Source organism: Micromys minutus (assembly GCF_963924665.1).
Source record: "Micromys minutus genome assembly, chromosome: 11".
NCBI classification, from domain to species: Eukaryota; Metazoa; Chordata; class Mammalia; order Rodentia; family Muridae; genus Micromys; species Micromys minutus.
In genome coordinates, this window is record NC_137980.1 from 30,233,184 (window position 1) to 30,259,605 (window position 26,422).

Consider the following 26,422-nt stretch of genomic DNA (forward strand, 5'->3'; position numbering starts at 1 on the left):
ACAGTTTGGGTCTCTGGGATGTTTCCAGTGCTTCTCTTCTCTTCAATGTGCTTGGTTTATAGAGACAAGATGAGGAGGAGCAGCCAAAAGCTTAGCACCCTGTGTATGTTTTCACAGGCTAGTCAGCACTCTTGGATGAGGCACTTGGTATGTGGTGGTGTTGGTTGCATGAAAACCAGGATTATTTATCTTAATTTTTTAGTAGTTTTAGTTTCTTTTGTTGTCTATTTTTAAAGTCAAGCTCTCAAGCTCGATGTGCATCCCAGGCTAGCCTTGAACTCATGATCCTCACGCTAAGCCTCACCAGATTATGGGATTACAAGTGTATACAACCCCATGTCTCAAGAAATTAGGCTCCGTGTCCTGAGCTAAAATCTGAAACGTCTTTTCGGTTGTGGTACTGACTGGTGTGCTAAGAAATGGTGAGCGACAGGAATGAGTCTCTGGCACCTAGAATCATCCCTTCTCCTGAGCATCATCCCTCCTCCTAAGCATCATCCCTCCTCCTAAGCATCATCTCTCCTCCTAAGCATCATCCCTCCTCCTAAGCATCATCCCTCCTCCTAAGCATCATCCTTCCTCCTAAGCATCATCCCTCTTCCTAAGCAATATCCCTCCTCCTAAGCATCATCCCTCCTCCTAAGCATTATCCTTCTTCCTAAGCAATATCCCTCCTCCTAAGCATTATCCCTCCTCCTAAGCATCATCCCTCCTCCTAAGCATTATCCCTTCTCCCTCCTAAGCATCATCCCTCTTTCTAAGTAGCAGGGAGCAGCTTTAGAATTACTCTAAAGCTGATGTGAGTAATTTTATATTCCTGATTAAATATGTGGGTTTCTCTCTGCTTTCAAATCTGTGAGGCTAGCCACTATATTCTGTGGTCATTCTTGATTGTCTGTTTACCACCTTACTCTAGTTCTGACTTTGTTATTTTTCTTCCGTTGAGCTCAAAGGTTTTCTCCCAAGTTCAGAGACAAAATGCTCTAGGAAGAGTTTGCAAAGCAAAATTAAACTCATGAGAATGAGGGTCTATTCTACATATTGTTGCATTTATTATATATTTTACTGACTGGAGAATAACTTAGGAGTTTATTTTCAGAAATGGTTCTTTTACACTAGGGATTGGAAATTTTGGTGCAAGGAAGCCTTTGATCAGGTTTTATGTGAAATCTTGAATTGACAACCCAAGAGATAAGCCTCCAATAGAAAGAATCCCAGAACAGACTGCTCATTTACTGTGTGGTTGGGTCTTTAAAAACAACAACTAAAGCTAGATACTCAGTCTATTTGCTTTACTAAAATCAATGCACTTATCTTTCTGAGAAGTTAAGAATTTATCACTTATTAACCAAAGTATCATTTGGTCAGTCCACAAATATTTAGGAGCATTTTCCATATACTTGTTTGAGCTCACAGAGTCTGCCTGACTGCCACCATGTATCCATTTGGCAAGTTTAGTCACATGCTACGTGACACAACACAGTGCCTACTCACCCCAGATAGGAGACCCACAACAGAACAAAGTGGGACTTGGTGAACCAATAAGTTTTACTGGCATTACTTACAGAAGTGTGGGTAAAGGGTTACTTACAGGAGCAAAAATGACTCAAAGACAGCTCTACCATCAAAGCACACCTCAGCATGGGTGGCAACTCACAAGGCTGGGAACCTGGAGCACACTACACAATCTGTAGGCAGCTCAGCCGGTTAAAGAGTGCCCTTTCTAGGTACAGCAATTGGGCTAAATCTCTTCAAGGTACCTTGGCTGGTTTCTTCTTTCTCCTCCTCCCTCCTCCTCCTCCTCCTCCTCCTCCTCCTTCTTTTTAAAGAGATTTATTTATTTATTATATATAAGTGCACTGTAGCTGTCTTCAGACATACCAGAAGAGGGCATCAGATCTTATTACAGATGATTTTTGAGCTACTATGTGGTTGCTGGGATTTGAACTCAGGACCTCTGGAAGAGCAGCCAGTGCTTTTAACTGCTGAGCCATCTCTCCAGCCCTGTTTTATCTATTTGATAGTGCACATTTCTATGGCTTTCAGTCCATTCACAGTGTTGTATAACATCTATCACAGTTGGGTTTTGTCGTTTTGATCCAAAATCTAGGCATTGCTGGGAGGAGGAGATCTCAGTTGAGAAACTGCTTCCCACAGACTAGCTTCTAGGTAAGTCTGTGGGACGGTTTGTTGGTTAATGATTGATATGGGAGGACCCAGCCCATTGTGGGCACTGCCTCCCTGGGTAGTTAAGAAAGTAGCCAAGCAGGCCAGCAAGCAGCAGCTCCCTGCTTCAGTTTCTGTCTCTGGGTTCTGGCCTTGAGCTCCTGCCTTAGCTTATCTCCATACTAGTCTGGAAGCTGTGAGACAAAGCAAACGCTTTCCTGCACAAGTTGCTTTTAGGCCCTGACTACATTTACAGAAGGCACCTATGACTTCCGGGACCTGAGGCTAAGCTCAAGTGGGGGCTGCTCCTCGCCAGCTCCTCCTCCCCTCTGCCCACGTCAGCTAGCATCTCCACCTTCAATGTTTTCCTTGACTTTGTCTCTTCCCTCCAACATCAAGGCTTTTAGTTTGTCTAAAACATTTAGTCACTGGCCTTTTCAAATAGATCTAGAACTCCTAATCACCATTTCCATTCCTCTCCCAGTTCAAATGGCATTCTCTGATCTAGACACTGCCACAGTCCCTACAAGACCTTTCCCCCCTTGGTCCCCTTTGGTTTCCCTTGGTCCCCCTGTTCCCATCACTGGCCTCCTTCATTGGCCTCTCCTGCAGTTTCCTGAAGTCTCCAGGGCCTTGTGTTGGAGTTTCCTCCAACATACTTAGCCCAGTGGATAGCATCTTACTTTATCTTCACTGAAGCCACAGTCCAGGTTAGACCTTCCCCCAGATGTCTATTTTATACCCTTAGCCCATCATATTGTCCTCTGCTCATTTGTTTTTCTTGTATTTACAACCGAGGTGCTCTGTGTTTCTATGCTGTTTGGCATCTGCCTCTCCTATCAGAAGGCATCCGACACACTGGCTGCCTTTGTCTGTTGGCTTCACTGGAGTCTCAGTGCTGAGGGGGAGAAGCTGGCACAGGGGAGACATGTAATAAATCTGTTGGTACAGCATCTTACTCGAGAGAAAGCCGAGGCTCAGCACAAGGAAATAATCTACTCAGGGCACCATAGCTAGGAAGTAGCCAAGTTGAGTAGTTAAATGCTCTGTGATATTTTATAACATTAAAAAACCCATTTAGCAAAAAGCCAGACGATTCCAATGGCCCCGCTCCAGCCTTCCTCCCTACCAGTGATTGAAGAAAGGAGTTTGAAATGAGCAGGGTTCCCATGCTGGGGGACATAGGAGATTGTGGGCCTCTGGCAAGGACATTCAGACTGAGTGTCATTAAGGAAGGAAGCTAGCGAGCCATCTCTGTGCTGGGGTTGTCCTGAGAAGCAGAGGCCAATGCCTGTAATTAAATGCAGACCATATAGGGGAGGCATCAGGGCCACATGGGATGGATTTGAGGACCCTGAAATGATCACAGAGAATAACAGTTTTTGATATAAAGACGCAGCACATGAGCATCCTGCTTGGACTTACCATGGTCCCTGACATTTCTCCTTTCTTCTCCACCAGTGTGTAAGCAGAAGTCTCGCAGGACCAGGAAGGATGCTCGCAGCTTTGCAATTGGACCCACTGCCGCTTTGTTGGGATGGTAAGGATCTGGGGTTTTGTTGATGGGTTGGGTTTTGCATTTTCATCACATAGCTGGATGTGCTCACGCTAGCCAGTGAAGCCCACAACTGAGTGTTTCTCTTGCACTTGGGAAGCCATGTTGCCAGCAGGGCTCTCTCTACATGGGGTGCTGACAGCCTCAGAGGGGTAGAGATCTAAGAACTGGAGCTGTGGCCAGTTGACAAGGAGGAGGAAGAGGGTTCTGGGTAGAAGTTGACTCCTACAGGCTGCAGCCAAACTTCAATGGTGTCCCAGAGTCGCAGCCATGGGAGGCCAAGGCAGCTGTGTAGGCCATGAGGTCCCGACTGTTGGCATGGCTGTCCTGGCTCTGTGTTGTGAGAACTGAGCAGGGCAGCCCCATGGAACACTGGTCCACTGTTCAGCAAGGTGTTGGCTCAGAACAGTCCTAGGAAACAAAGCTTTGAAAGCATAGCTGAGACAGAGAGAGTGTGTGTGTGCGGGGAGGCCCCTGGATCAAAATGCCTGTTAGCAATGTCCCATGGCTCTCAGTGCTGTTTTCACTTTCCTTTTCTTTTCACTTTTTTATTCCTGACTGGGTCTCACTCTATAGCCCAGGCTAGCCCCAAACTCACAACCTTCTCTCCTCCTGAGTGCAGGAATTATAGGTGTGTATCACCACACCCAGCTTACTACTGAATGATTAATTTTTAATATGGCTATATGCTAGAATTCATACTTTTATTTTTTGAGATAACACCTTGTTCTGTAGTCCAGGATAGCCTTGAACTCTGCATCCTCCTGCCTTTGCTTCTTGTATGCTGGGCTTACAACCTGCCCTGTTTATTTTTTGTACTGATTTGGAGTCTAACATCTAGTGGCCAGAGAACACCTCCAGTGGTGAACCACATTCCTTTTTCCCAATCTAAGTTAATATAGAACCATGCATTTAAAATTATTTAAGAAATACTGGGTGTTTCTTGAAATTATTCAAGTAAGCCTAACTCTCAGGTTTCCTGCTGGAGAAGTGTCCAGGAGCTAGCTCAGACTCATGGGGACTCGTCCACTGTATACCGACGCTGGTCACGTCCTACAACATTCTGCTCATCTTTATCCCCCAAGTGTGCTAATGGCCGCTCTTCTGTAGGCTCACGAGTCCCTCTCCCCAGAGATCTAGTGTCTGATGACGTCATGGTATTCTCCCTTGTAGGTACAATAAGATGAGCGTAATGCACATGTGCTTCCTCTTCATCTGGGCCCTGGTACATCTGGGGAGAGAGTGTAGAATTCCTACTTCTTAGCTTCCATCCTGCGATACACCATTGCCCTCAATGGCACCTGGCTGGTCAACAGCTCTGCCCACATGACGGAAAGTGGCCCCTTGACAAGCATATCAGACCTTGGCAGAACCCACTCACCACTCTGGGGGCCATTGGTGAGTGAGCCAGAGGAGGAATGGCAGGCAGTCCAGATGTTATTGACTTAATGGGAGGGAAGGGTTTATAGCTCTAAGACGAAGGAGTGAGAGAAACCGAACTCCCGCCTTGGCCTTCTAACTCTGAAACAAATCGGGTGAGTTCTCTGCTTTATGGTGCTCTTATCTATCAAACAGGAAGAGCAATGTCCCTTGTAGAGCATATAAGTTGCACAGTGTGGCACCCAGAGCACAGAAGATGATCAATAAATGATATAACAGTTACTTTCATCATAAAAAATTTTCCTACAGGAAAAAGCAGCAATTGCTTTCCCCCTCCTCAAACAGTCTTGTCTTCTCTGACTTGGCTATCCAATCATATGTGTGGGGGGGAAAGTCTTTAATCAAGCAATGGCAAGAAAGGGCACTCATGAAACCACCAGCTGCCAAGAGTTAGGCCAGCATGAAGTCCAAGTTAGGTTCATCCTGGGTCCTCTACTTGCTCTGGGCACTGTCCTCCACACTCGGGTTCTTATCTGTAATAAGATGGTAGGTAGCCCTTCCCTCCTCCCGGGCTCACTGGAGAGTGAAGTAAGTTAATATACAACCGTGTCGAGCTGCTTAGCACGAAGTAAGCCCTCTTTGGTGCCGCCTTTATTGCCAGCTTTATGGTCATAGGTGAGTTACCTCTCCCTTCTGTGCATTTCTGTCCTCGGTTTAAAGCAGCGTTAATCATAGCAGTTAGCCGAAAGGCATGAGGATAATGGGAGCTGGTACTTAGCCTTTAGTGCTGTGCTCAGTGTGCAGTAAGCAACTCATAAATATTAGCTGAGCCCCTCTGAATGCAGTGCGGGCTCCTTGGTAAAACTGAGCACTGAGCAGAGATCAAGCCGGGGAGGGAAGGGCAGGACCAGTGTGACTTGGTGGGGAGTTCCTGTGTCTGTCTGGCCAAGCGTCCATTTAAGATCCTGGGGGTCCTGAGGTCTTGTCAACCTGAGTTGATGGCAGCAACAGGAGGGAATAATCTGAGCTTTGGCTGTGGAGTCACTCAACAGGAGGGGACAGAGGGGACGTAAGGAGATGAGAGTTCAGAAGGGACTGTTTCCTCTCTGCTGCTTTCTCCTGTCATCTTGTGTCTTGAGTGGGCTATAACTAGAGGACCCACATTATGTGTTGATTTTGGGCACACATAGAAGTGGGGAAAGCATAGACTATGTCTTATGTAAACAGGCACATGTGGGTCAGGAAACCAAACAGCATGGCTAAGGTGCAGGTCCTACAGAACTGGACATAATGTTTTAAGTTTACCCAGGCCAGCAGTGAAGGCCCAGGGACAAAAAACAAAGCAAAACAAACAAACAAAACACCAAAAAAAAAAAAAAAAAAAAAAAAACTGAAACCAACAAAAACCAAAACAAAACAAAACAAAAAACAAAAAAACAAAAGAAGGATGAAAGATAAAGCAAGGAATAAGGGTGGAGTCTGAAATCCTCCAGAGTCACAATAGGCGTGGTCTGAGCCTGCACTCTACTCCTTATGCCCAAGAGAAATAGAAATGTATGTCTTCCAGGAACACAGTTGTTTGTAGCAACATTATTCCTAGTAACTAAACAGAGGAAAAGAGCCCAAGTTATCAACTGACCAAGACATGTACAGCACTACACACCCACAATGAAATACTATTCATAAATAAAAAAAAAGCTAAGATACATGTGACAGCACGGGGGTACCTCAAGAACACTGCTGAGTGACGGAAGTCAATCACAAAGGAGCACATCATACTGTGTGACATCATCACATCATCTGTCCAAAGCAGGACATCATACTGTGTGACATCATCACATTATCTGTTCAAAGCAGGGCAGGAGAAAAGGCTCAGTGGGAAAAAAGTGCTTGCTGTGCAGGACAGAGGACATGAGTTCAATTCCCGCGACCCACGGCAGAGGGAGAGAGCTGACTCCCTAAGGTTACCCTCTGACCTCCATGTGTGGCATGGCCTGTGTACAACTCCATCTCTCTGCACACACAAATGCACATTAACAAATAAAAACCCACAAGCTATCCACAGCAGGCAGTTTATAAAGACAGAAAATAGGGCCAAGGAATGGGAAGGGCGGGGACTGCAGCTAAGGAGCTGCAGGGGCCATTGGAGGTGGTGGAGGATGGGGAGTTTCTTGTGGAATATTGAAAACTCCCAACTATGAAAATTCTTAAGGTCATTGTGCTGTATTATATTGTGTACTTTAGGAGAGGGGAATTCTCTTTAAAGCCCCTTTAAAAGAAAATTAACTGGTCACAGAAAATGAAAACAAAATCCAAAAGAGCTGGCTGGAGCTTCACTTTAGTTAGAATGACTTAGCAAAATGATGAAAGATGAATGTTGGCCTTTCCCTCTTCCTCCTCCACTTCTTTCTCCTGCTCCTCCTCCTCCTCCTGCTCCTGTTCCTCCTCCTGCTCCTGTTCCTCCTCCTCCTGCTCCTGCTCCTCCTCCTCCTCCTCCTCCTCCTGTTTCTCCTCCTCCTGCTCCTGTTCCTCCTCCTCCTGCTCCTGTTCCTCCTCCTCCTGCTCCTGTTCCTCCTCCTCCTGCTCCTCCTCCTCCTCCTGCTCCTCCTCCTCCTCTTGCTCCTGTTCCTCCTCCTCCTCCTGCTCCTGTTCCTCCTGCTCCTCCTCCTCCTCCTGCTCCTGTTCCTCCTGCTCCTCCTGCTCCTGTTCCTCCTGCTCCTCCTCCTCCTGTTCCTCCTCCTCCTCCTCCTCCTCCTGCTCCTCCTCCTCCTCCTGCTCCTGTTCCTCCTCCTCCTCCTGCTCCTGCTCCTCCTCCTCCTGCTCCTGCTCCTCCTCCTCCTCCTCCTCCTGCTCCTCCTCCTCCTCCTGCTCCTGTTCCTCCTCCTGCTCCTCCTCCTCCTCCTGCTCCTATTCCTCCTCCTCCTCCTGCTCCTGTTCCTCCTGCTCCTCCTCCTCCTGTTCCTCCTCCTCCTCCTCCTGCTCCTCCTCCTCCTCCTGCTCCTGTTCCTCCTCCTCCCCCTGCTCCTCCTCCTCCTCTTCCCCCTCCTCTTCCTTTGTAAAAGAGTTTAGCTATTGTGGAAAACAATATGGAAGAATTTAAAAAAGTTAAAAAAGAGAGTTACTGTACAATCCAGCAAGCTTATGATTTGCTGTATATCCAAAGGAAACAAAACACTTACTGAAGAGGCACCTGCACTCCCATGCTCACTGAAGCCATATTTATAATAGCTGAGATACTGAGTGAATGCCCACCAGTGGAGGCATAGCTAAAGACAATATGCTCCATTAGTGCGTGATAGACAGTATTCCTCAGCCTTAATGAAGAAGGGATCCTGCCATATGCCATGAGCTTAAAGGCTATAGCACTTGGTGTAGTACATCAGACACAGAAAGACAAATGATATAACATCTTGTATATCTGTTGAACCTCAAAGAAAGAGGGAGTAAATGGGGTCACCAGGTGCTGGGAAATGTAAGGAGGGTGAGAGATATTGGAGCGTGTGCACACACACACTTACACACACACACACACACACACACACTGTCACACACATACATGCATACACACTCTCATATACAGTGCACACACACTCTCTTACACACACATGCACACACTATCAAAGTACACACTCTTATACACATACACGCACAAACATATGCACATACACATGCACACACTATCATATGCATACACACTCTCATACACACACACACACACACACACACACACACACACGAGCATGCATACCTCCATCAGTTAAATAGATCCGCTGTATAATGTGGTGATATACATGTCAACAACATATTGTAAATTGCTGGTAGCTGCCTTTTAGTTTCTACCACTAAACTCTGTATGGAGGGAATGTATAGGTTAATTAGCCCAGTTTAGTCATTCTACAATGTACATACATTTTCCACATGTGTGCTGATGTGTCATACATACGTTTTTGTTATTTAAAAAAATTAGTAGACGAAAACAAAGAAAATCAAATGAGTGAGGCTCATTTGCCAGGAAGATGCCTCTTGAAGAACGGCAAGGTGGGAACCAGGTCGGTGGGAGGTGGGAACATTGCACAGGAGACTGGATATTTAAAAGCCAGATTTTTAATTTCCTCTCCTGTCTGAACATTCTCATTTTCCCCTGCTCGAAGCTTGAAGGACGTCTTCCTGTAATCACTCCCTCCCACAGAGACTGCCTCCCTTTCATGAACTTATGTCACAATAATGGCCTGTTGTCAGCCTCTTCGCATTTACCTTGAGAAGGGCCAGCCCCAAAGGAGCAGCATCTTGTCTGTCATGGATGCTAAAATCCTGTGTTGCTGCTGAACAACTGTGCTGCTATATTCTGTTCAACTTAGCCTGTCTAGCAACTCAGTGAAGGTTTCCGAGGGCTGGAACCAAGTCTTTTGCCTGAACAGGTGGTCTGAAATAGCCTACAATCCGGGAGATCTTAGAAGCTGATAAGAAACCTTGTGTGCAGGCATCTATTTGTACTGCTGTTCTGTTAACATCATTCAGGAAACAGAGCCAGTTTAGATGTCCATCAGCAGATAGATAAGGGGTTCTATACACACCCACCATGGAATTCCATGCAGCTACAGAACAATGTTGAATTCACTACATTCACAGGAAAATCATTGGCATCAAACATCAAAATAAGCTAAACTTAGGAAGACAGTTGTCATATATTTTATTTTATAGGTAGAACCTAGATTTAAAATAATGTGTGTGCACAGATGTGTGTGCATTTACGTACATGCCACTCCAAACTGAAAAGGGGATTGTTAAAAGAGGGAAGATTTTCAGAGATGAAGAGGGAAGGAGTGGGGAGAAGACATTCAGAGAGAAAGCAGAGGAGACTAACAGGAGAAGCGGGGGCCAGCTAGAGCAAGGCAGGGTAGAAAAGAAGGCTGTGGGACGAGGAATGTAACGGCAAGTATTTTAAAAAGAACACTTAACCCTCGCTATAGCTGGCATGGTAAAGCCATATGGCATTCGCCGGTATTCTTATGGCAGCAATGGCTACCCTCCTGTGACTCCCCACCACAAACTCTGCCCACATTCCCAGCAACTCCCACCAGCCTGACAAAAATCAAAGCTCCAGAAACTTGCAATTTAACTATCAGGTTTATCTCAGTAAATTTACACTCCACAAGACGTCCACACAGTAAACACAGATCCAATTGATAAGATATAATCTGCCCACCTAGACAAAACTAACTGTCCTATAAAAATCCATCCCTTATAAGATAATCACAGCCACCTGTAACTGATTAAAGCCTCGCAGAGATTGATCCTCCTCCATCTAGACTCTTTCCTCTCTTGGCCTCTCTCATTCCAAAACTCTGTCCCCACCTATCTTTTTCACTGTCCAACCACAAACCTTGCCTTATCTTGTGCCTGCCCTGCCTGAATATTAACCACACAGAAGAACAACTGAGAATTAAATATAATGACATATATAAATGCAGATGTTATAATGAAACCTACTACTTTGTATTCTAACCTTAAAAAGTGAATAAAGAAACCAACCAAACAACCAAATAACACCCCCCCAAAAAAACAACCAAACACTTAAAACACCCATTTGGGAGACAGCCATGATGAGTGAAAACAAACCACACTTTGTCTTCCCAGTGAAGGCTTCTACAATTACCACCATGCATTTCCCTTTGACAACTCTGTGAGCAAATTTAGCTTAAACTTCAACCCAACCACCTAGTTTATTTACTTCATGTGCATCCCAGGACTGCGAACTGACCGCAATCGGATGACCAAGCAGATGATGGAGGCCTGCAAGGCCAACACTGGTGATGGCGGTGGCCAATGCCGTCTGTAGTGGCCACCCTTGGCATCCACCTAGCAGCTTTTGGCTTACAATTTTCTTGTTTGGTGCTTGTAGGAAGGGGTAGAAGGTGGGGAGGGGATGAAATCTACAGGGTTTGGGAAATTTTACTTGTCTCAAATAATGTCAACCGTAACTATTAGTGATAGAAATCAGACATTAGAACTATGACTCATTGTGATGCAGCCACTAAGCTTAATCATCAAACACACAGAGCTGTGTATATGTGCTCAAACATGTTAACCAGGAGAGGAGGAACATGGAATTGTTTTGGTGTGACCCAAGAAAGCATTTCTTTTCCTTCCTTCTCATGAACACAGCAATGCTTTGAATCAAACTGTTCAAAGAGCAGAGAGGTAAGGGGGAGGTTCCTGAGTAAGGGCTGTGCTCCTCCTGGCTTGCAGTTATTGTGTTGTGTAAGGAGGCTTTGCTGTTGTCTAAAAGAAAGAAAAAGTTTAAAAGATGAAGGTATGGGAAATGACTCCTGTGTTATTTTTACTGTTTATGACTTCCTGACTCTCCACTGTATGCTCTAAAAGAGATTGTGTCTGGAGCCGGTGAGGTGGTTCAGTGGTAAGGGGTCAAAATACATGCTGAGTTTGATCTTTCGGACCCACATGGTGAAAGGAGAGAACTGAAATCTCTTAAGCTATCCTCTCACCACATGTCTGACAAGGTGTGGGTGTGTGTGTGAATCATGTGCAACACACACACATATAAACACACACATATGATCACTTGTGTACACACACACAATCACTTGTACAGACACATGATCATTTATGTGCATGTGCACACACACTCAGTTACTTGTTCATATTCACACACAACCACTGTGTGCACACACATACACACATGATCACTTGTGTCAACACACACATGGTCACTTGTTCACACACACTCAATTATGTATAAACACAATAAATATAATCTTAAAATAGTTTAATGGATGTATTCACTGCTCAGCCCATTTTATAAATGAACACCTTTTTAGATGTTCTATCTTCTATTACCATTTTAAAGGTGTATAATTCATGCCAGACACCGTATTAAACACAAATTAAGCTTTCATTTTAATGTTTATACACCTAATTTGTATTCTAATTGATCTCAGCCACTGATGCATGTTACTTTACGTGCTTCTACTAAATAAGTGTATTAATTTTCCACACCTGGCCATCAACACTTAATAACCAACAACTCATCTTGAGTCATTAGTGTCTATGGTTGTGTCTGGTGCATGTGGCCGGCATTGATTTTGCAGCAAAATAAAAAGCAATCATTGTGTAGCTTCTGGACTAGAACAGCCTGTGCATTATTCTCCCTATAAAGGGTGTGTAGCTGCCCATTGTGTTGGAGGTGAGAGGGAGAGGAAGTCTCTTGTTAGGTTTACGCTACCTTCAGGAGATGCAGCATTTAAATTTAAATGTTAGAAAAGGACATGGCACACCAACTGGGAATTGTAGTGAAGGTCTATATTTAGCAGCCTTATTTGGCCATTAGAAATGTACTAACTATAAACAGTTTAAAATACACAGTTATAATAACTCATTGGTATTCTTGCCTAGATAATTGCATGTTATTTAGGGATGATCTCTCGAGCTCTGGATGCTTGGTAATCATTCACATTTGACAAACTCTAGATTACTGATGGGCAGCTATTACCCATCCCAGCTGCCCTTTGGCACAACCAGGAGGAAAGCCAGCACATATCTGTCGAATGAGGACCCCCATGGTGTTATTCCTCATTTCTTATCTACCAACACCAGCACTTACTAATTAGCTAATTAATGGGAACCTGATCCTGATTATCACCAAGAAGAACATGACGAACATCTGTTTCCTTCCAGGGGGAAGAGGTTCGCTCGAGTAGAGTATGTTCTGTCCTCCCCTTACCTGTGATGTCATGGTGACCACACAGGGCCAGCCTGGGATGATGGAGCTAACACAAATGTACTTCATACATATGCCCCAACCTACCACCTGGTGCCAGCTATGGGGTCTTGAGAAAAAAATTCTGGATCTAATTTCCTTATCTGCAAAAGGGAATTAAGCCAGGTTCTGTCTAAGGTCCACTCAGTTCTAACATTCATCAGCAGAATTGGGTATTAGGCTGTATCTGACTTCTTAAGGTAGCACCTAACCCTTTCTGGAACCCGAATGATCGCAACTGAGAGAAAAATAGTTGAGTGTACCTGGGAGGAGGCAGCGGCTGAAGGAGCAGAGTAGGCTTGGTGAAATATCTGTCTTTCATTCATCCCCAAATGTGCTGAAGCATTGCTTCAACTACCAGGAAACACTACGGGATGAGGGGTCCCTACAGGATGCTCTGCCACAGTATCAGAGGCTGCATTGAGGTCAGGAGAGAATGGCATGTTCAGACACAAGCTGGAAAATGGAGTATATAGCAAGGCGCCACGGACCAGAAGCCTCCAGGCCTGCTTTTGTTGTTCACAGTTGTAAACGGTCATTCTGGAAGCTTCTCTCTGAAGAAGCCTCGGCATGGACAGACAACTGTCCGTGTTGCCCCTTCCTTCTCAGTAACAAAATATTCAAGTAAATGGCTCAAAGCAGCAGTTTTTATTTTGACTTACAATTTCCAACAGCTGAGCATCAGCAAGTGGCAGAGGCAGAAAAATGAGGCAGGAAGAGGCTCTGATAGGATTCAGGCATCAAAGACCTGTCCGCAGGGAACTTCATCCTCCAGCCAGGCCCCACCCCTCATTTCCATAATCCAACCAGGCCACACCCCTCATTTCCATAATCCAACCAGGCCACACCTCCTTATTTCCTTAATCCAACCAGGTCCCACCCCCTCATTTCCATAACCTAACCAGGCCACACCTCCTCATTTCCATAACCCAACCAGGCTCTACCTCTTCATTTCCACAGTTAGTTTCTGAATCCACTCAGGACCTTGAACCCTGCGGTCCCCTTCACTCCCTCCAAACCCACTGACTGGTCACCAAGCCTTTGCTACTTGAGTCTTGGGGGATACTTCACCCTGAAACCCTAAAACTGTGTCACTCTGGCTCCTCCCTGCACCTCACATTGTTCTCAGAGGACAAACCTATCCCAGGGTTCCTTTGGGAGCTAGGATGCTTGATCTGCAACCTGAGAGGGTGAATTTCATGGGCAAGGTAGTTCGGGATGACTTGTTTCTTTATTTCAGCCCTGTCCCCAGATACGGGGACAGAGAAGTATAGTTGTTTCCTCATTGGCCGAAAAATGAAGGAAGCACACGTCTCACTCTAACCTCTGTGATCCTTTTTTTAAGTTTCCTCATTTCTGGGAGCCGGTCAAACCCTTTTCCTTCCCTTTCCTCTACGTCACGGAAGTGCTATCCATGAACTGGAACGCTTTTTGTCCACGTTCTCTCCGCCATTCCCCTGCAGATCTGTGCCCGTAGCCCCACCCCACCCCTGGGAATATTCCTGACTTCTAAATTTGCAACATCAGAAGCATAAGGAAGGAAGCTCTGGTCCTGGGCATAGCCAGTCTGGCAGCAACATGGCGAGAGGCTCTGCCTTCTTTCTCCCTCCCGCCCTCCAGTGTCTCCAACCCCAGGACTGGAAGGGGAGCCAGCCACGCTTTGATCGTGAAGGTCCCCCAGTTTCAAAGTCCTTCGGAAGGCCTTGACCTGAGATTGGGCACCCTTCCTTCTTACCACTGTCCTGGTTTTGAGGAAAACAAACCTTAGGCCACTTGTCGGAATCACTCATAACTTCCGGCCTCTCTTGCCATTCCTACCCTTCTGTTTTCTCTCCCGTATGAGGCAACATAAAAACGTGGTTGTTGGCAGAAGCGCTGCAGAACTTGATTCTCTGCCAACATGCCTGTGCCATCCATGGATAAATCAGGGCCCCACTCGAATGTGGTGTGGTTACATTTTTATTACCAAATGTTAGATTCACATCCCTGGTCCTGGGCAGCTGCGTAGATGATCTCATGGCCGAGGTAAAGGAACAGGGAGGCCTGGCACTGGCTCCTTCTTGGCCCTTCAGTTGCTGCACACAAATCCAAGAACAGTTCAGTCAGATTTGATGGAGCTCCCTTCACTTCCTCTTCAGAACTAAAGGACACTTAGCTACCTAGCATCGGAAAGCGTTTCTTCCAAAGGCGCCAACCAGCGAGTGAATCTATTTGTATAGTTCTCCGCAGCTCCTGCTCCTGAGTGACCTGCAACATATGGAATCACAGTCCTGAAAGTCGGGGTCTTAGACTGTGTACACATTTCCATTACAACCAACCGTGCAGGGGCAGAAGGAGAACAGTCAAGGACAGCTTGGTCTCTGTGGTTTCAAGATACAATGTAAAAACGGAAGACCATGATTTTTGTTTTTACATGTAAATCCAGGGGACTAGGTCAGCCTTCAATACTGAAAACTAAAAGGCACTCATTTTTTTTCTAGACTTATTTCATTCATTGAATAATATTATTATTGAATATTACTATTATTATTGATTGAATGCATGTGTGTGTACCATGTGTAAGTCTGCTGCTTTCAGAGGTGAGAAGAGGGCATTGGATCCCTTGGAACTGTAGGCACAGATGGTTGTGAGCCACCACCCAGTGCCAGGAACCCTGGGTCCTCTACAAGAGCAACAAGTGCTCTTGACAGCTGAGCCATCTCTCCAGCCCTATAACAGGCCACTTTGGTGTGGTTTTGTTTGACTCTGGCCCTCCTCTACACAACCCACAGAGGTGGACGTGCTTAAACTACTGGCTGCAACTAGCTTACAGAAACACACACAAAACAAAACCTCTTTCTTCGTTTATGAGTAAAAGTAGCATGCATAACTGCTTAGGTTTCTTTTCAGATCACAAACTATGGGGAGAAATTGTCATTAAAGCAACATCCATGATAATCAACCTATAGAAAGGAAATATTTATTAGGGCTCACAGTTTTCTTCATCACAACCCATGATCGATTAGTCCTGAGGCTCTGGGCCCATAGTGACATATCATGGCAAGGATAAACAAAATTTAGAGATTTCATAGTCAGGATTAAAAAGAGTACAAAAGGGCTGGGGTCCCACTGTCCCCTCAGGAACATTTCCTCACTGAGAGGAAGACCTCCCATGGCCCGGCTTCCTAATGATTCCATCCTTCTGTTAGTACCACAGAGGGTCCTAAGGTTTAAACACACACGCACGTGAGGCACGGCTGTGGTTAAGAATGGAGTACTACTAAATCTAGTTAAACACTGCTAACATAGAAGCAACCCCGCTACTGTTCGTCTTACTTTTAAGTAAACTAAGTCCTCAGTCACTAGAGCAATAGAATCGACTCCCTGGCTTTACCCACACCAGAAGGAGTTTTAGCCAAGCAGCCTCTCCCAGGCAAGTGGGAGCCTGATTGCTTGGAATGCCCCAGTCCCCGGATTCCCTGAGGAGGTTTCCTTGCAACCTGAGCTGCCTAACTTCTGCTCCAGAAGGCACTGTTGAAGCCATACTCTTTCAGACAACTTGTTCTGGGCTCTCTCCATCACAAGCCTCAGAGAACTCTGATGCTAATTTTCACCCAGGCTAGAAAAGCAGCAATTCCTCTGCTCAGCACAAATAGTCCTTTACTTACAGGGAGGACTGTGCTGCGTGCTGTGTCCTCACGGCCCCTCTTTTACATGGAGGTCTGCGCCATCGTGATTGGAGCAAACACTGGGGCCCTGCCCTGCCTTCACCCACCTCCCGCACTGTCCCCTAGTGCTGCACTAACAAGCCTAACAACTAAGGTTTGTCTTTGTCGTTAGTAGAATGAACCGAGGTGGTAATACATAGAGACCATGGAGGCCCCAGTGACAGTGACGTCACTGCACAGTGAGTGAACAGCTGAAGAGTTCCAGAGACTTGAGATAGAGATGGAGCCAATGACTAAGGTTACAAAGAGCTAAAGACAAGAAACTATGGGCCTCGGACACTGGAAGAATCCCAGGGAGCTTCCTGCTGCAAAGACAGAGGATCCCAGACCCCGAGCTTGTGGGAGCCGAGGGCCCCAACATCTAAGGATGCTCAGGAGCTAAAACAGTAGCAGGACTTGCCTGATGCTGGGACCTGAGGGCTGCTATAGTCGCTAAGCACTGGAGCTGTTGATGGCTATAATCCAGGGAGCGATAAGATTCTACACCAAGTATCTAGTACCAAAGATCAACAGCTTTAAAAACCAGAACCAGAAGGCCTTACCTTGGGATTGGAGCTGTGAGCTTCTGAGTGTGCCAGTCCAGGGCCTGGGCATTGGTCACTTGAGGGCCTGACATCGCCAGTACTAAGGGCTCCTCTTTGTCTTCTCATGATTTCTGTCTGGGTACCACAAAAGGGTCCCAGCCGTTGCATTACTGAAGACTCAGATCCTGGCTATAGCATCCTATGTCTGACTCCCAAAGCCTCTCACAGTATAACATGATGCAGTTCCTCCTTAGTTACCACCAGTTAGTTAAGAGACTGCTTAACAATTCCAGCAATGCTTGAGAGTCCAAGTCAGTCCAAAGCTTCCTGTCTTAGAAAAACTCTAGGCTGTTGTGGGCCCCTATAAGACATCAAAAATACAAGTTATATACTTCCAAGGTACAATGGTAGACCAGGGATTCCAAGCAGAAAGAAGAACAAAACAGCAAGGAGGGATGAGGTTAGAGCGATGCTTAAACCCAGCAGAGCAACACTAAACTCTGTAGCTCCACATCTGGGACACACTGCGATAGGATTGGCAGTCCTGGCGCTATGAGCGGTGGTTGCCAGCCACATGCTCACTTCAGGCTGGCTCTGCGTGATGCTTGCTGCTTTCTCAGCAAGCATTCCATGTTTCCGGCGTCACTGAGCACCCGGGGTCTCCATTGGTTTGGCTCACGATTCTAGTTCCTTATATTGTCTTGTCAGGAACTACCTAGAGGGAGTCCAAGCCTATGGACCACTGCCTGACCTCCCATGTTTTTCTTCACAATCTTGGAGGATATTGCTATGTTCCTATGCATTCTGCATCCCTTCAAACCCAACATCTCACAGGTCACACTGAAGCTTACTGCTGGTGTGAATTTCGGAATGCCTGGTTAAGACACATGGAAAAATAATTTCTTGAGCACTGCCCTGAGATTTTTTTTTTTTAATTTCCACTCTGGGAAGGATTTGAAACCCCACTGGCACTCCATATCTATGAGCTTCTGATGGCTGTGGCTTTACCCCACCCCTCGCTGCCCTCAGACACCCATCTACCCCATTGTGCTGGTAGTGCTTGGCTTTTTAACCACGCACACCTGGATAAAGCAAGCTCCCTTTGTGGCCATCCAGCAAACCTTTTCAGGTTATTCTGCTTTGCTCTTTTGAGTCCCCGGTTGTCCCTGAGAAGCTAACTAAGAGCCTGTAACCCTTACATCACAGCCCCAGAGCTGTGTTGTCCTCTTAGTCCCTGTGCCAGAAAAAGCAGTCAGTTGTCTTTTAGCTCAGCCTCTCACAAAGTCTCAGGAAAGGACAAAATCTAATGGACAAAGGCTACCTCCTGACAACAATGGTCTTCATTCACTGCTGGACTTTTCTTCTGCCTGTCAGCCTAGCCTGTTCTACCCACATCCTGGCTGCCCTCCTGGAGTTTTCCAAACTCCAGCTACAGCCACCTGTTGGCTTCACTTAAGGAATCCTGTTGCTTGCGGCCTACCTAGCCAAATGTTTTCAAATTTTTCTTATAAATCGATTCTGAAGGCTTTTCCATGTTATTGATATAGAAAAGGCCACACGCCCAGCTTCTCAATACAAATTTTCTAAGCGTTCCTCAATCCAGTCACACTGACAAAGAAAATTAAGCATCACGGTAAATAAGTTTAGGAAATGCTATTTTGCTTTTTTCACCCAAGCAAAAGAGAGAGGGGTCATAAACTACTGCCCCCCTCCCCGGAGAGCTTTCATGCTTCCAGAAGAAAAACTGGGAGACACTTGGAGCAAGAGAGCCTTTGTGGTGGGTCATCTTATGCAACACACTCTAGTGGACATATAGTTAAGAAGCCGATTGATGTTTAAGACAGGCCATTTTGATGTCTAACAAGTATAAAGAGCAGCACTTTGCTTTTGCATTGCTTTACACTTTCCTGCACTCCCTTCTGAAGGGTAAAGTGAGCATCGGCATACCCAGAGTCACAGCATCATGTAGTGACTTGCCCCAAAATAAGGTCAGCGGCCTTCATGTTCGATGATGATTTGCCTGCCAATGTCTCTCACTTTCCGTTGAAACTCCACTGAGTTTACACAGAGACCAGCGACGCGGTTAAAACCTTCTCGACAAGCACGTCTTGGCTGATCTGATGATAACACAAGCCTTTTGCTTAAAGATCCAGTGTGCTGTCTTCTGTGGTCCCAGTCTCACATCCTTCTCCCTGAGCCAATGCTCCTGGCTCTTGGCAGTTATTGGTAACAGTTTCCAGGCCACTTAAAATAGCACAGCTTACACATCTCTTTCTCATCAGAGAAGAGATGAATTATAAGCACACCCAACTTGAAAAATCACCAGGAGAACTTCTGTGAATAGCGTATCAGCTCACAGAATTCTGCTCCACATTAGCTTTAGGAAGAAAAATGAAAAAGGGAAGAGAAAGAAAAAAGGAAGGGGGGGAGGGAGGGGAAAAGGAGAGAGGGAGTGTAAAAGCTTATTCTGAAAGATATTCCTTCCCTAACTACTTAGAAATTTTACATTTGTCTCATCTTTCTAAATCTATATATAACTACATCTACAAAAACAATATGCTAAGAATTTACAATTCATATTAAAGAGTCATGGAGATCATGACATTTTTATTGGTGTTCCTATCCCATAAAACAGGGCCTCAGAGGTGAAAAGTTCTTGTTACATATTTACTAGATGGATGGATAGATAGATAGTTGAAAGGATGGATGAATGAAGGGATAGATGGATGGGTGGGTAGATGGATGGATGGATGATAAAGAGATGAATGGATGAAGGGATAGAGAGAAGAAGGGAGGGAAGATGAGAGGGACGGAGGGAAGATGGGAGGGAGGGAGGGGTGGGTGGATGGATGGATGGATGGGTGGGTGGGTGGGTAAATGGGTAGATGGATGATAAAGAGATGGATGGATGCATGATAAAGAGACGGGTGGATGAAGGGAGGGATGGATGAATGGATGGATTGATGGGTAGATGGATGGATGAAGGGATGGATGAATGAATGACAGGTAGATGTAACATTCAGCAATACAGAGGAAAACTTTTTGGTTATTGCTTTGTCTCATCTTTTGTTTAGCTTATGAAAGAAATATAGTGGAGAAATGTAGTGGGCCTGGTAGTACCGGCCTGTACCCTGTAACTTAGGAAGATTAAAAGTTCAAAGGCTTCATTGGTTACTCAGAGAATTTAAGGCCACCCTGGGCAACTTAGTATGACACTCTATCTTAAAATAAGTAAAAATAAAGGACTTGACATTGGAGAGATGAATCAGTGGTTAGAGCACTGGCTGCTCTTCCAGAGGACTCAGATTTGGTTCCCAACAGCCACGTGGCAGCTCATACCTGTCTGTAATCCCAGTTTAAGGAGATCTAATGTCCTCTTCTGGCAAACCACTGACCCTGGGCCTTACTCATAAACATAAAAGAAAAATTAATAAATCCTTAAAGTATATAATTAAAAACTAAAGTGCTGGAGATGTAGCTTGGGAGAATTTGCTTAGCATATGCAAGGACCAGGCTTCGAATTTATAACATAACAGAAAGCAGATGTGAAGCCCAGGATGTGGCGCCTTAGGCTTCTTTTGTGCACAGGGGTATTCCAAGTTCCCAAATGGGAACTGAGAGGACCTTGACCTTTTTGGTTTAGCTTTTGTTATTTGTGAATACAGGTAGGCTGATCATTTAAAACTATTGGCCCAGAAATCCAAACTTACAAAAAGTAAACATGTAAGAAGATTATTTGTTTTACAGAAGCACCCATTGTAGGTTTCCTTTTGTGGAAAGCATGTCACAGCTTTTGAGGGGCAGTGTGCTGGGAACGCAAGAGACCCCATCTACCAGGATCACACCTCCAAATGACCAAGGTTAGAACCCCACAGGTCACCCATAAGCCTCAAGAATAAGGCTATGTCCCAAGTAAAGCAGGCTAAGACAGTCAAAGGGTGCTGTGTCTTCAATTTTGTTTTATCAAAGCCTACTTTTAGTGATGGCTCCCAAACACTCCAGCCCCTACCCCCGCCCTCCTTCTAGCCTACCACTCACCAGAGGCAGTGGAAATAAAAAGAATACTGGGGAAGTGGACCTGCCTGGAAATGGTTCTTTGGAACAAATCCCACCCACGTTGTCAGGAAATCAGCAGTTCGCCTCACAGGGCAGCAGTGGCAGCTCCATCTGCTCGCAAACATGTCACAGATACACCAGCAGTCCAGTTCAGTAGTGTCCAGATAGCAGCAGTGGTGACATGACCTAGCAGGAGCAGTCAGGCCTCAGCTGAGTCAGCATGAGTCAGCAGAAGGGATTCAGATCATCAGAAACACCGGAAGGTCTCTGCAGAGCCTCTCTCAACACATCAAAGGTCTACTTGAGTCTGACTTAGCAAAACTTCATGTGACTCTGTCTCAGCTGACATCACTCTGCCAACTGGCCTGAGACTGTGGAAGCAGCAAGAAGCCACAGCACACCACCAGAAGTTTTTTGGTATGTTTCTCTCTATGGAGTCATGACAAATGGAGGTCAACTATACAATTTAAGGTGAACCAGTACAAGCATGTTGATCCAGAAGAATCCTTCATCATGTGTCCTTTGATTTGCTTGCTTTAGCAAAACATCCTTTCACCTGGGTCTGCTTCAGTGAAACTTCCCTTCACGAGTCTGCCTTAGCCTTTCACACCCGTGGCTACTTCAGGGAAACGTTCCTTCACGTGTTTGCCCCAGCCAAACACCATCCAACACAGCTGACTTTCCAAAGAACTCTTAAGTTTCCACCTCAGGGTAGATTCTTTCCAAGTTCTCATGCTGAACTCAGTAGCTTAGAATAATCTGGAGGTGAGACCTTCCAAGGGTGTTTAAGATAAATGAGGTTGTAGAAGCAAACTCCAACTAACCCGGCTGAAGGAAGACTCAGCAGAGTCATTAAGGAGAAGGCAGCCATCTTTAAGTGGAAGAGGAGGGCTCAGAAGAAACCAGGTATATGGATGCTCTCATCTCCAGCTTTCAGAAGCAAGAGATGGTAAATCCCTGTGGTTGTACCTGGTCTGTGCTATACATGATCATGTGCATATACATGGGAAAAGTCTTTTGTAGGCTTCCTTCTACTGTTCTACAGACTAAAAGTAACAGTGTAGAAGTTTCTGAATCCCAAACAGAAGACAAGGAGAAAAGATGGTTCCCCTACCCTCTTCCTCACCCCAGGCAGCTCAGCTGGGAATTGTTCCACGTCCTGAGGTTCTGCCTGACAGATGCATACACTCCAGCGTCCCAGCAGAGAACAGTTACAATTCAGGTTTTATTTTTCTTTGTCACAGGGGTAGGAATAAGGAAGACAGGAAAATGGCTGTTACTTTGATCCTTAAGGGGAAAAAAAAATCTTTCTCAATCTCTTGCCTTACCTTCTAAAATACAATCACACCATTTGGACATTAGAATTGCTTTTTCAGATGCTGCAGAAAAACTAGCAACTTAGAAAGCCCTGAGCCTTCACTTAAGGAACTAGCTTAGCATGCCTGAAGCCCTACACTCAGTTCTCCCGTCACAAAACCTGTCCCATGCCTGTAATTGCTGCACCAGGGAGGTGGAGGCAGAAGATGGTAAGTTCAAGGTCATCCTTGGCTCAAAAAGAGAAAAGGAAAACCTGGTCTTCCACTTGTGAACGGTGGGAGGTGGAAGTCTGCCATTGGGTAGACGGGGTACATTCTTTCACAGAGAATAAGCAGAGCTGCAGCGTCCAAACAATTTAATACATTACTTCCCGTTAATAGAAGTGCAAATCAAATGTCTCACTGAATCAAACGATGCAGTTAGGAGAGAACCCCTCAGTCAGTTCCGGGGTCTGCTCAGGCAGTCCTGTATCGAACAGTTCTGGCTGAGCCCTGCTTGTACCATTAAAACATTATCATAACTGCTTGCTGCCAGAAATCATTTGCCTAGCATTGTCCACACGTTAGCAGCAGAACTAATGCTTCCTGTGGCTACGGATGTCTGGGAAATAGCATCCCAAGATAAAGGTCTGCAGACAGCTGGAGAGGGTGAGCTGACCTGGAGGGAACAGCCTGTAGGAAACAGTAAGACCTGGGGAGCTGGGGGTAGAAATACACAGACTGTAGGCCACCCTGCAGGGATCAGGCCAGACGAGTGCCCCCCCCCCCAAACAGAAGTGGCTAGAGCGTGTAAAATGTGGACTACGGAGGGGACAGATTAGGTGATGAGGAGGGCCCACATTTCTAATTCTATTCTCACAATGGCCTCCCACCCTAGGTTTAAGATTCCAGATAGCAAAAGTACACACACATGTTCTTGTGGGGTGGGTTTTAAGTGCTTCACTGTAGGGTAGGTTGTGAGAGTGAGTGCTCTACTGTGGCGTGGGTTGTGAGTGCTCCACTATGGGAAGGTTGTGCCTGAGTGTGCCACTCCTCAGTTCCTTTGCAATTCTGTCCCTCCTACCATCTCTCTCCTTTGTCTTCCCCTTTCCTTCTCTCCCCTCTGTCCTTTCCCCTTTCCCTTCCCATTTTCCCCTTTTCTTTTCAGGCTTCTCTTGTCCCTCCCCTCCCTCCTCCCTTCAGTCCTCCCCTGTAGTCTGTCATCAGTTCCCCGAGAACCTTGTCCTGGCAGAAGGAGCTGCTGAGAGGTGGAAGCGGTGTCTCATTGACCGGAGCCAGTGTCTGAGAAGCGGGAAAGAAAAACTCGGGGAAACATTTCCTCCCACCTCATATCTTCAAGCTGGAGTCTCTCCCATAGCATCATGGTTCCCCTCTCAGAGACTGGCCTGTGATCTGGCTGCATTTGGTTTACCCCTCAACTCTGCTGGCTGCCCAGTGGGACTGAGCACCTTTCATTGTCTCCGTGGGCTGATGGGAATGAGGAATGGGGAGTTGGGTGGGCAGAGGCAGAAGAGGTGCAGGCATTTAACCCTCTCCCTGTCCTCAACAGGGACACAGGGGATGGAACCCCCTTTGCTAGCCCTCCTTATTCTCTCTTCTCTTTACCCAGTGTTTGTGAGTAGCCTCCTGAGACAGCCACGGAGTGCTGCCTCTTGGATCATCTTTCAAGAGAACTTGGGGCTAGTCTGCAAGGCTGAGGGTCACTCAGTCCAGTGTTTGCGCAGCTGCTGCCTTGCCGCACTCTTGGCCTGGCCATTTCTGCCTTGAACAGTTTCCCACATAACCCACGGTCTCTGTTTCCAGCTCCACTCTGGGGTGGCTAGACTAGTGTAGATCTGAGAGGTGCTCAGAGTGTGTGCTCCATGGCTCCTCCTCTCTTTACATCTGTCAAATCGGCTTTAATGGTTTCTCCCACCCCCTGCTTAATCTTCCTCAACCCTTGCCCACAATGAATCCAACATCCGCTTCATGGTAATTCCAGCTGGCTCACGGCTGTTTAAAAATAAAACCTTTTCCTTATTTGTGGACAGTTTCATTCATGTGAACCCTGTATTTTGATCATATTTATCCCTAACTTCCCTCCCCTACTTGCCAGGTGCCCCACCCAGCGTGTCACCCCAACCCCTTCATGTGCTCTCTGTTTATTCTTTACAACCCACTGTGTCCAATTACGGCTGCCTGTTGGAACTTTGACTAATCATGTTGGCTTGATGGTGTGGCTCACCAGCTTTCTGTCAGGTCCCTGACTGACACAACTTGATATGGATTTAATGTCATTCACATGGGTGGCGGTGTTGGTTTAGACTCTTCTGGAACTACTGTGCCCGTGACTGTAGGTCAGTGGTTCTCACCCTTCCTAAGGCTGTGACTCTTTAGTTTAGTTCCTCATGTTCCAGTGACCCCCATCCATAAATGTATCTTCATTGCTACTTCATAACTGTAATTTCGCTACTGTCGAGAATCGTATTGTAAATATCTGATATGTAGGATATCTGATATGTATGTGATCCCTGTGAAAGGATCTCCCAGCACCCCTACTTTGTCCCAGGGCTTGTTACCCCAGTAAGAACCACTGCTGTGGGCAGAGACCAATGTCCTCCAAGCCTGTCTGCTCACCCACGCCTGCACACCGGAATCTAAGGAACCAGGCCAAGCTGCTGGACTGTGGGCAGTAACTGGCCCTGGAGATGTGAAGCCAGGTCTGTGGCTTTTCTCAGCAGGACCTTAGGAAAGCCATTCAATCCTAATTAATTGGAAGAATCTGTCCAAAGTCATCAGAGCTTGGAAGCAAATCCACACCAGGAAGGTCAAAGTTGCTCATTAATCCTGGTGCCCAGACTGGTTGCAAACTGAGCTTGGAGCCCAGCTGTTTGGCTTCTCCAAACCTGATCCATGTGATGAAGGAGAAAAGAGGAAGTGGGCATGATTTGGATGGCTTAAGTTTAGGGTACAGGATAGCTAGCTAATGCACTTTGAGGAAATAACGAGTGTAGTGGGTGTGTGCATGTGTGTGTATGTGTCTCTCTGTGTTTGTGTCTATGTCTGTCTCTGAGTGTCTATGTCTGTGTATGTCTATCTGTGTGTCTCTCTGTGTGTGTCTACCTGTGTGTGTATCTATCTGTATGTGTATCTCTGTTTGTGTGTGTGTCTCTCTGTGTGTCTGTGTGCTGTGTGTCTGTCTGTCTGTCTGTCTTTCTCTATGTGTATGACCCTGCATATTTTCTCATCTGTCATGATGAGATGTGTGTCACATTTTTAGGTTTGGGGTGGAAGCCGAAAAAACTTACCAGAAGCTTAAAAATGGAAGCTTTATTTTCTGAGTGCTCAGGGAGGCAGCCAGCTCAGGATCTGAATGGCACCCCCAAAGGGAGATTACATAGCATTGTTATAAGATTGTTATAAGATGGGAACACAAAGCAAGGGGGAGTGACGTGGGCTGTTGCACTGACCAGTCATATTTTGACTCGAGGGGTTAAGCAAGAAAGTTAACCTTGGTGACTGGGCCTTATCCAGGTCACCTGGTTTTAGGGTCCTTGAGTCAGACTTTGCATCCATGTCCCCTCCTGGACTCTGACCCAGAATTTTACAGTGATAAGGGAACAAGGGAGTGGGCAAGCTGCATGAATGTAACATCAATGAAGACAAGCCATGTATGACTTGTGTGCTTTGTTTAGATAACAGCATCTTATCTCTTTATGTCCCTTACTGGTTAACAGACAGGAAACACCGAAGAACCAGGCTAGAAGTCGGTTCTGGGCCTGGGAACATGAAATCAGTTTTAACCCTGCCAGCAAGGTGGAGCTCAATCCTGAGACGTCTGAACGCAGGAACCTACCTCCTAGTAGCATGATATGAAAAACAAATCAGCATATTTTATGTTAAAAAATAACTATGGAACAGAGCCCCAAGAACCCTTTCAGCACCGTAATTTCAAGAAATAC

The 26,422-nt window shown here is 46.0% G+C and overlaps 1 protein-coding gene across 1 annotated transcript in view; it reads left to right on the top strand.

Annotated features, from left to right (window-relative positions):
* SCD5 (stearoyl-CoA desaturase 5) overlaps positions 1 to 10,940 on the top strand; it is a gene marked incomplete at both ends in the record, with an annotated part of 121,487 nt that extends 110,547 nt beyond the window's left edge. The window contains 5 exon segments of the mRNA XM_080925525.1: positions 4,895 to 4,930; positions 4,932 to 4,967; positions 4,969 to 5,048; positions 5,051 to 5,119; positions 10,849 to 10,940. Of these exon segments, the coding sequence (XP_080781651.1) occupies positions 4,895 to 4,930; positions 4,932 to 4,967; positions 4,969 to 5,048; positions 5,051 to 5,119; positions 10,849 to 10,940 (313 nt within the window).
* Positions 10,941 to 26,422: the final 15,482 nt, after the last annotated feature.